This window comes from Vanderwaltozyma polyspora, genomic scaffold (assembly GCF_000150035.1).
Source record: "Vanderwaltozyma polyspora DSM 70294 KpolScaffold478 genomic scaffold, whole genome shotgun sequence".
In the NCBI taxonomy this organism is placed as follows: domain Eukaryota; kingdom Fungi; phylum Ascomycota; class Saccharomycetes; order Saccharomycetales; family Saccharomycetaceae; genus Vanderwaltozyma; species Vanderwaltozyma polyspora.
Window position 1 is genome coordinate 19305 of NW_001834627.1, and position 11404 is coordinate 30708.

The window sequence follows — 11404 nt, forward strand, 5'->3', positions numbered from 1 at the left end:
AGGTTGGACCAAGGGTTTTTCTCTTAGTCTGTTGTTCTAGTGCTGTTTATGAATATTCATAGCAAAAATAATTGGGTAGAGGGGGGGAAACTGGGACAAAGAGAGACATAATTGTGAGTGTATGCATGTATGTGTGTGCAGCATGTGAAACGAGTATGATATAAACTAAGGGAAACAAATGGTACGGCGAGGATTTAATACGAGAAAAAAGTGCAGTTTTCGGCCGGATTCTCTCCATTGTTTGTGATACAATTAGGATAAGTGATTGGTTATTACTGTAATAGGCAAAATGATTTTCCCGTTGTTACTGTTTCCGTGCCAGCACTGACTAGAAGGGGAAACAGGGGAGCGCAAGGACAGCGGCTAGACGGAGAGATATAGGTGTGAAAATAAAAATTGTTCCTTTTCAGAGTAAAGGATTAGAGTAACAATAGGAGAGGGATTGAAATAATGAAGAGAGATTGGCGGGAAGTGGAGTAACAAAAAATAAATTGAATATAATTAGGGATAACCCGGGAATAAGTGGTGGTTAATCACTATTCCTGATAAGAGGGAGAGAGCTACGGTAGATTATCTTGTCTTCTTTTGTTGTTCTCGTTTTCGTCGTTCATTTTTGTGGATGATAATCAGTGAATCATTTCTGAATTCAATAGAATCAATTAATAAAAAAAAAATATGTGAATAACTGTATAACCAACCAGAATTATTGATGTAGACCTGAATTGGAGATTTTGGAATTGAAATTGGTACTCTTCACTCAAGAGAGAGAAATACCAATTAATATTATTTATCGCTAGAAGAAGAAGTACTGGCAGTAGTAGCTAGATATAAATAACCAGGGTTAAGATGGTTGCCCGGATAATCAGCACTAATAGCAACGACAAGAAGAACAACGGCACACAGATATTTTAGGAACAAGCACATATTAATGACGACATGATTTGTAATAAAAGGAAAGGAACAAGAGAAAAAACAACGTTGGTTGGGAGACAACCAATCGTTGTGGTAAAAAATGAAGAGGGAGAGATACATAGCAAATATAGCATAGCATAGCATAGCATAGCATAGCATAGAAATAAAAATTGGAGTAATAAAATTAGTTAGAGGTTCGTAATTTCACCTCTTCCTGTTCTTGTTCTTGTTCTTCTTTCTGATGTTCACTTTGAGGACAGGAAGGGGGAAAATAGGTGCGTATTGTATTCTGATATATCTATGAAGTTTATGGTATCTAAAGAAATAACAAGAAACCACTAACTACGGAATAATTAATTTGAGGTATTGATTTATCGATGCTACTACAAGATTTATCTAGATTCTTTGGGGTTCAATTTTATTTTATTTTTTTGAAAGAAAAAGACTTATTGAATGATATTCATTACTTTGATCGGATCTCATTTTCATTTTCCGCTGTCTGTCTGTCTGTCTTTCTGTCTATCTCATCCTATTTTTGGAGGTTGCAATTGTTGTTTAAACTTTTTTATTTCATTTTATTTTATTTTATTTTATTTTATTTTATTTTATTTTACCCAACCCTTATTTTATTATTTTTTGTTTCTAGTTTCATACTCTCTGATTTCATTTGTCTCCCTTTCTGTGGTTTTCTTGTTTGTTTGGTTTTTGTGGCTTCTTCTTCTTCTTAATCTTGTATTCTAAAGAAACTTATTTTGTATTTCTGTCCAATTTTCAAACCTTTTAAAAATTATATTTTTGTGAGGTATATAAGGAGATCGATACCACAAATTGTTTCGTTTCTATCTTTCATGTTGGTTTAGATTTTGATTTAGTTGTTCATATCTTTTTCAATTTAGTTTATATGTTCGTTTCTCTGTTCCCGTTTGTGGTTCTCTCTCGCTTTCGTAATTATGTTCTTCTTCCTTAGATCTCCTTCTAAAATTTGGAATTCCCTTTAAATTCTCTTTTAAGATTATATTTCCTCTATTGCTCCTCAATCAGTCTGTTATTTTTAATCATATTATTATTATTATTGTCATATATATTAGCACTTACTTTGTTATAAATCGTTGTTCTGTCTATCATTTACTTCGGTTTCGTACAGTTATCTCATAGTTATATCAACTTAACTTACACGGTATATATATATATATACATATATTTGTTTTTTTAATATTTCACAATCCTATCATACCATTTCTGCAACTCCCATCCTTCCCCCTCCCCCTCTCAATAAAAAAAGAAATATAAATATATCACTCAATCCTACTGCTTTGTTTTTTTAATTTTTTTTTTTGTTTTAATTTTTGTACCCTTTAAGATCAGTTATATATACCTAACGCTTTTTTTACCTTCGTTCCTCACTTCCCCAGCTCGATATTATATCTCCATATACATTTAGGCGGCTAATAAAAAAGAAACGAAAAGCCGAAGAAGAAGAAGAGGAAGAGGAAAAGGAAGAAGGAGGTAATTATATAATAATATACTAAATTAAATTAAATTAAAAAGAAGACTGAGATAATAGATAATAACAACAAGAATTTTCATCATAATAAAAACAATAAAGGAAATTTTCTTTAAAAAAAAGTGCTATTTTCTTTCTTCCTAGTATAAATTATCAAGCATTATATTATTTACTGTCCAAATTTAAAAAATTTTACATTATCCCCATTCACTGCAGAAGTTTTTCATCTAATCCATTTTATTTATTAAGAACTGCTTTACATTGGAACTTGACTAAAGTTTAACCTATTGTTCATTTTTTTATTATTTTTTTTAGAATCAAAGAAACTTAAAAAAAATATTAGTGTACGTTTAAAAAATTAATTCCAAATATAATATAATTACGAAAACTTATTCAAATTTTACCCATCTGTCTAGTGTATTCATAAACATTTATTATTATTACTATTATTATTATTATTATTATTATTATAAAGACAAGAAATAATAAATCAAAAATGACAGTAGTTCAAGATAATACAATTAATAATAACAATAACATGCATTTAGAAGTTAAAAATAATTCAACAACAAAATCTTTATCAACTTCTCAAATTAACGAAAATAGTGATACAAACGATGCGTCAACAATAAATTCAGATGCCTCAAATGATAAAAGTATTGATGACTCAAAAGATAACGACAACAAGGGAAATGATCATGATAACAAGGAAAATTTAGAGGAAACAAATATTGAAGAAGGTAATACTACTGTAGATACCAATATCAATATCACTAATTCCACAGTTAGTTTCCGTGGAAGACCTTCTTCTTGTGTTTTCGTAGCAAGTTTAGCTGCTTCTTTGTCAGATGATGAACTATGTGTCTCTGTCACTGAAAATTTTAAACAGTACGGTAACTTAGCAAGAGTTAAAGTCTTAAGAGATCCAGCTAATAGACCATATGCCTTTGTTCAATATACTAATGATAAGGATGCAAAGAAAGCTTTGAAAAAGGCACAGGGCTCGATTTTGAATGGTAGAATTTTGCGTTGTGAACCTGCAAAAGTTAATAGAACCCTATTTGTAACCCACAGTTTGCCTATATCTTATGTTGATGTAGCTAAAATGTGCGAAAAATTCGGTGAATTAGAATTATTGGTACCAAATAGAGAAAATAACCAATATGTTAAAAGATATTGTTATCCAATAGCCTCTGGTAATTCTTGGTTTGTTCAATTTGCATACAGAGATGATGCTATTAGAGCATTCGCAAATTTAAGAACTGATGCAAATTGGGATGTTGAATGGGTTCAAAATATTAAAGTATCAAAACGTTATAATTTATTGTTACAAATTAAAAAAGAAAATCAATCTGAAATAGACAATAATTCTATTTTTAAAAATTCTGATGATTTGAATAAAGATATTGATTCTTCATCTAAAAAGGATATTAAAAGATTATCAAATACCTATCCTGTCCAAAACCAACATAATTTGAACTATAATTCAAACTCTGAGTCTGAACAAATTACTGATGCTGATTCAGACACCACAAACGAAAATAACGTCATTGAGACTCAAAGTATTGAGAAAAGTGGAAATAACATCGCAGAAAATGAAGATCAGCAAGACCATGAGGAGAATGATAATGAAGATGACGAAGATGAAGATGAAGATGATGATGATGATGATGATGATGACGAGGAAGATGATGAAGATGAAGAACATCAAGATCATCTAGAAGACGATGAAGAAGAAAGTGACGATGACTCTATAATTACTATTGATAAAAAATCAATCTTCGTTGGACAATTGGACCCTGCGACTACTAAAGAAACCTTAAGAGAAAGATTCTCAGCTCATGGTGAAATTGTTGATATAAACTTGATTGTTAAACCAACAAATGTGTTTGCATTTATTCAATACGAAACAGAAGAAGCTGCTGCTGCTGCATTAGAAAGGGAGAATCATGCTATTTTCTTAAATAAAACAATGCATGTTCAATATAAAGAAATTGGTGGTTTACATGGTAGAAGAAATTATAGAAGATCTTCGAATTATTTCAACGATAGCAATTCTAAGCAATATACTGGTCCTCAATTTAACTTAGCCCCTCCCCCAATTAATATGTTTAGAAGAAGATCTCCAATTGAAAATGACCCAATGTTGACTTATTTACCACCTCCTCCTATTCCAGGCTTATCAGAGTTTGAAATCAACCCTTATTTGCCTTATATAAAGAATTCTTATTCATACAATAGAAAATCGTTACCAACAGGTTGGAGTTCAACAAGAAATTATACCTATAAATCTGAAAATGATATCAATCCAACAAATACCACCACTACGACAACAACTGATGTTACATCAGAGATATCTGAGTCTGCAGGTCAATCAGGTTCAAACACAACATATAATCATTCATCTGCTGGCAGTTTGAGTAATAATAATATTAATATTAATAACGGTGGTAATAATAATAGTAATTCAAATCCAAATACTAACGTAATTAATAATAATTTGTCTAATAATAATGGAAACAATAGTAAGGGTAGTAATTCCTCTAATAGAAAGAAATATTACAAACGTAATAATGTTAATTATAATGAACCATTAAAGCCTTACTATTTCCAACCTTATTACTACCACCCAATGCATTACCCACTTGGTCCTATGAATCCAGGTATTCCACCTCAAGCCTCTGCTGGAAATCATCCATACATGATGTTATACCCTATACCACCTCCACCTCCTACAGGTTCAATGATGAGTCCACCTATTCCAATGGGCCAAATGGGTACAAATATTCATAGCGCTCCTTCACTACCTGAAAATCAATATGGTCAGAATGAATCAGAAGGATTCGTACCAGAAAATAAATCTTATCATTTAGATTACTGATGCCAATAATTGTTTGTTTAAAAAAATTTATCAAAAATTGTCCTAATAAAAAGTCAAAGTAATGTCACTCGTTTTTTTTAATTGTGCTTTTTATTTCTTTAGTTTATATTCTGTTTTGTCTTTTGATTAATTAATTGGTTTCAGTTTCTGTTGCCTGGTTGATTCATTCATTATTGTGTTTTACTGTTAGGTTTTAACTTCTCTCTATTTTGATTTCAAGTCTAGAGCTAAAGGAGCAACTTTATCATTAAATGTGAAAAAGTTACTCATGTCAAAAATATTTTTTATATTTTATTGAGATCTTTACATAGTTTAATATTCTTAATATTTATTTTTTAATGAATGAAAAAATTGATATATTTAATTAGTAATACTCGAAATATCCCTTTTTAAATAATTCATTCTCTCTATTTATTAATTAAATATTTAATGCAAAATGAGTTTATTATTTTTGCCGCTCAGTGAGATGTATCGATGCAAGAAAACTTCAGGATATCTATGAGTAAACCCACAAAATTGTTGTAAGATTAATATGAAAATATATCGATTGTGTAATATATAAAAAGATGTTGAATATCATTTCAAATGTGACAAATATACCCTAGCAATTTTAATTTATAAAGGTTGAGCTTAATTAAATTTTTAGTTTTGTTTACTTTTTTATGTTTTGTAAAAGTTTCAAACAATTTCTAACCTCCCTATAAACTAAGAGAAGAAAAGTATTAAAAAAAATATTGTAAAAACTGGCTTACAAATTATCCTCAAATGATAAACTTTAAAACATTCAATTACATAATACAGAAATTACACTATATAAATAATAGTAATCATATACCAATATTTTACGTATGTTTACAATTAGTACTCTTCCGTAGTGCTTGCTAAAATAATATTAAATAAAGCAGAAATGGTTATCCCTACATGATGGTTTAAAACATTGTCCGAATAAAATACAATATTTAAATATATCTAAAATGAGTTACTCTAAAAATATCAATTCTAAAGTTTTTGATTATATTTTATTAAAGTGTATAAATTTTTTTTCGAATTAGTTAAGTTATACCAAAAGAATGAAATGAAAGCTCCATTTTACTGTTTTCAAAATTCTTCATTGACAGCAAATGTTTCATCATCAACTTTATTCTCACTGGACTTAGCTATGACACTAGCTTTTTGATAATCTGAAACTCTTTTTTCAAAAAAGTTTGTTTTACCAGCTAAGGATATATTTTCCATAAAATCAAATGGGTTCTCTACTTTATAATATTTTTCATTACCAAATGATACAAGCAATCTATCGGCAACAAACTCAACATATTGATTCATTAATTTCGCATTCATACCTAGTAATGCTACAGGCAAGGCATCAATAAAATATCTTTTTTCAATTTCAACAGCTTCAGTGACAATTTTTTCGACGATAGCAGGGTCTGGTTTATTATCTAAATGTGAGAACAATAAACTAGCAAAGTCAGTATGTAATCCTTCATCCCTACAAATCAACTCGTTAGAAAAAGTTAGACCTGGCATTAAACCTCTCTTCTTCAACCAAAAGATTGAGGCAAATGAACCCGAAAAGAAGACACCTTCAATTGAAGCAAAGGCGACTAAACGTTCACCAAACAATGCTTCGTCATTATTAATCCATCTCAATGCCCATTCCGCCTTTTCCTTTATTTGAGGAATGTAGTCAATTGCATTAAATAAAAAATCACTTTCTTTAGGATCTTTAATATATGTATCAATTAGTAATGAATATGTTTCAGAGTGAATATTTTCAATCATTATTTGAAATCCATAAAAGCATCTTGCTTCAGGAACCTTAACTTCAACAGAGAAGTTTTCTGTTAGGTTTTCATTTACGATACCATCTGATGCTGCAAAAAATGCAAGAACTCGAGAAATAAAAAATCTTTCATTAGAATTCAATTTATCATTCCAGTCGGAGAGATCTTTGGATAAATCAATCTCTTCTGCTGTCCAAAAGGATGCTTCTGCCTTTTTGTATGCTTCATATATGTCAGGATATCTAATTGGATGCATAATTAACCTGTTCTTGTCTTCATTCAATAATGGTTCATTTTTTTCCATTTCCTTTAATTTATGACGCTGAACTTTATGGTTCATCATAAATGCCTTATGACTGAGAGCAGCCTCACTTAATTGAAGATCTAGCTGGAAATCCCTCTCAGTATTGTGATTTTCTTGTGCAAATTTCTTCTCTGAAATATTGATGTTAGTGATTAGAGATTCTGGAACAATTGATGAATTAGCTAGAATCATTTTTTTAATAGTCGTTATTAATTTATATTTTTTTATGTATTTCTACTGTATGTATTATATTGAAATATATTACATAAAATTATTATATATAAGAAAAGAGATCGATCTTAAAGTTGTGATTAAGATGATTGATGGTCTGGTTTTTATAGTTTTAGTTTTTGGATTTCCAACAATGTCCAAACATATCGTTCTTGTCAACTATTCGAGTCCTTTATGCTCCTCGTTTAATTATTGTAGGAGATTGGTCTTGTAATATACGAAAAGTATACCAATTTTATGAAATCCATAATACTTCACCTAAATACGTAAACAAACTTAATCTTTTATTTACTAACATACATTCACGTAATATTTGTTTACTAACATCAAGAAAAAGCTGAATTTACTATGTGATAATATCTTATTGTTACCAACAAAATAGGATCTATAGGGCGGAGACTACGTATAACTCCTATTGATCTTAGTTGAATATGTTATGACAAGCATTATTAAAAAAAGTAATCTTGCTTTTAATAAAACAAGCAAACAAGAACCTCTACATGTCTATTGACAAGCCGACTTTGCTTTTGTTGATGCCAAACACGTAAATATTTATGTGTTTACATTTTATCAATGTAAACAACGCGTAAAATATTACACAAATAGAACTTCCAAGTGTTTTCGAGGCAAAAAAATAATGGTTGCTAAGAGATTCGAACTCTTGCATCTTACGATACCTGAGTATTCCTACTTAGTAGTTAAGTAATTTAATACTTGAATCAGGCGCCTTAGACCGCTCGGCCAAACAACCACTTTATTTGTTGTTTTTTTTGAAAAACTTCTCCAACGTACTGTCAAAGAGTAGTCATAAAACTTTTTTTTTGTATTATTTGGCCTGTAATTATTATTTAATTGTATATTGAATTTGGTATACGTTAGAATGAAGGTTGATAAGCGTTTATTATATAGGATCTTGTCAGAATTATGAGGTAACACGTGATATAAACGTATTACGACATTATTCATATAGGATAAAGAAATGTTACTTTACACGAAAGTATTACTGACGCTGAAAACTTTTCCAACACTGTATATAAGAAATGATGAGATCTTAATTGATACTTATCATATGTACTATATTCCCATGTGTATATTTTATACTTTAATACACTGGATCAATATCAACTTATTAAGAATGTCCTTGGAAATAAATAAAGAATCTATTACTATGAACGATTCGGTAGAAAAACCACAACATAATTCTCTACATTAAAAGCATTATTAACAGGCCAATCAATACATTTAAAAGGTTCTCTATAGTATAATATACAGGATTAAATTACTAATTTTAAATGCTGTGACTTTAATCTGGATACCCTAAGATAAAGTTAATGTCACTACTGCTGTTATTCGTACAAGATGAATGTATCGATTTCTCATATATAAAAGGGACAAATTTTCAGTTGCAATATGTACAACTATTTATGTAATATACACTACTCTGTTACAAGAGAGAGAGCGAGATACCACTCACTTACCTCGGTGATAGGTAAAGATGCCTATTTAACAAATATCTACTTCTTATTAAGCTTTAAGCTTATACCATTCTGACATTAAGATGGTGTTCAGACCTGATATGTCCAAAGGCAAGATACAGGCGAAAATTAAAGTACTCGAACTTATTATATATGACTCTAGCATACTGCTATGAATATGACGAACCATAAGAGATTATAATAGAATAATGCTTTACTGCATTTATGCATCACTAAAAACACGTTATTCATAAGTTCTTGTGATTTTTGATCAATTTTATTGGGTGACATATTTATCCTTATTTTACCCGTGGGGATTTCTATACATAATATAAAAGAAATATATAAAAATATTAAATGTAATCTAGGAAATTGAATTATCTCTAGAGTTATGTCCATATTTATATATCTAATCTTCGATTTCCCGATCTTATAATTAATAATCATCTATTCCAATAGTTCCTTGCACTCTCACACTCAAGTATTCAGTATATTGGTAATGGTCCAAAAATATAATTTAATATTATAGCTGAAAAGAAATAATAAAAACCATTATCGATATTTTAATAAAAATATGAAATTATACTATTTAAAATAAATAATTATTTGTGTTCAATACTTTGGAAGAACTTTTGTTTTAAACATCTTAGTTTAGAGAAAGAATTTGTCAGAGTCACAACAGAATTCACGTTAGAATCGGCTCTACAACTTGATAAGGATGAAATTTACTATAAAATCGATGGTCATTTTTTAAATAGGTCTGAAGGTTTAGCTGCTACAAGGATTCCTGCTTATTATAGGAATTGATTTAATTCTCTGTTCTATCCAATAGAGATATTCCTCCCCCCCCCCCCCCAAAAAAAAAAAAAGTTTAATACTACCTTTTTGCTAGACTAACAATAACCAAAATTGAACCTAAACAATATGTGAATTTTTTAATTAAGATTTGACTTTTGTAGGCAAATAAGTATTATCCAAGAATTTAAGCTGAAGAGTTTAAGCACCCATATCCTTTATTTTAATCTTGGCTCACCTTGCTCAATCAGTTAAATTTTTATGAGGTTAAGAAATATAGTCAAAAATGAATATCATGGCAATTTTTTAGCGATAGAATCTGTTTGCTACTTAAGTAACTTCTTTTTTTATTTCCAATTATAATTAAGATAACGACATAAATTATGGAAAATGATAATTAAGTAGTCAAAGTTTTCTAATTACTTTATTGATCTACCTCTATATATAATTATATTTATTCAACATATGATATAAATCAAATCCAATTTTCAAGAACTAAAGTGTACCCATAGTTTAAATAGTTATATTCGTTAATATATTAGCGGGCATCCTTATCAGTCCTCTTCAAATAGAATCATGTGCCCCTGTCATCAATAGCCAAAGTCAACACGAACAATCATCATATACGAACTAATGTAATAAGAAGCAGAAGATATTCCAATTGCTTCAAAGCGATTCGATTGGGTTTAAAATGAACCTTTAACCATCTAAGCTTCTCTTCACTTTAAAAAATAGCTATGAATTAAAAGGCACAGAGTGCTTTGTGTAAATAATTTATATAAAGTGAGACATCTCTAATCCATATTTTTATTAAATATCTTCTCAATACTAAATGGCATTATCTTCAATTTTTGGTGGTGGTTCTCCATCTCAACAAAATACAGCTATCCCATCGACAAGTGGTTCTTCTAGCGTAACAGCCAAATTAAAGGAACAAATTGCTCAAGAGTTAGCTGTTGCCAATGCTACAGAGTTGGTTAATAAGACTACAGAAAACTGTTTTGAAAAATGTTTAACCAGTCCATATAGCAATACTAATGAAGCATGCATCGATCAATGTTTAGCTAAATATATGAGAAGTTGGAATATCGTTTCCAAAGCATACATTGCAAGAATTCAACAAGCATCAACTTCTGGGGAAATTTAATTTATTTATGAGTTATGAAAAGCGGCCTAAGTAACCGTATTATCTTTTGTAAATAGACTTTTAGGTATTAGAAATAATAGTCGATGATATATATAAACTATGATATAAATTAAATTATTAAAGCAAAAATAATATATATATATTTATACGTACATATAATATTATTTTCCATATATTATCTATTAATAGTAAAACAATAAATATGTTTTAACTGTTTTTATCGTTAGTTAATCAAGACCTTAAGGTAAAATTAGGGAATGAAATGAAATCTTGATTTATCACATAACAATATCATATAGGCACATAAATGTAAAAAATAGAACTTATCAATCTAGTAACATTAATATGTTAAAATAACTAACCAGAAT

The 11404-nt window shown here is 29.4% G+C and overlaps 3 protein-coding genes and 1 non-coding gene across 4 annotated transcripts; 2 read left to right on the forward strand and 2 right to left on the reverse strand.

Annotated features, from left to right (window-relative positions):
• Positions 1-2912: 2912 nt before the first annotated feature.
• Positions 2913-5297, forward strand: RIM4 (Rim4p; the record flags this gene model as incomplete). The annotated part of the gene is made up of 1 exon (XM_001643578.1): positions 2913-5297. One exon carries the CDS (start codon positions 2913-2915, stop codon positions 5295-5297), a length of 2385 nt encoding a protein of 794 aa, XP_001643628.1.
• A 1098-nt stretch (positions 5298-6395) lies between these two features.
• On the reverse strand, positions 6396-7580 carry Kpol_478p6 (uncharacterized protein; the record flags this gene model as incomplete). The annotated part of the gene is made up of 1 exon (XM_001643579.1): positions 6396-7580. The coding sequence occupies one exon, from the start codon at positions 7578-7580 to the stop codon at positions 6396-6398; it is 1185 nt and encodes a 394-aa protein (XP_001643629.1).
• A 677-nt stretch (positions 7581-8257) lies between these two features.
• On the reverse strand, positions 8258-8370 carry Kpol_478trna1. The gene is made up of 2 exons: positions 8332-8370; positions 8258-8302 (listed from the first exon to the last, which is right to left on the reverse strand). It is a non-coding gene; the product is annotated as a tRNA-Leu (tRNA).
• A 2351-nt stretch (positions 8371-10721) lies between these two features.
• TIM13 (protein translocase subunit TIM13) lies at positions 10722-11036 on the forward strand (the record flags this gene model as incomplete). The annotated part of the gene is made up of 1 exon (XM_001643580.1): positions 10722-11036. The coding sequence occupies one exon, from the start codon at positions 10722-10724 to the stop codon at positions 11034-11036; it is 315 nt and encodes a 104-aa protein (XP_001643630.1).
• Between the last annotated feature and the right edge of the window lie 368 nt (positions 11037-11404).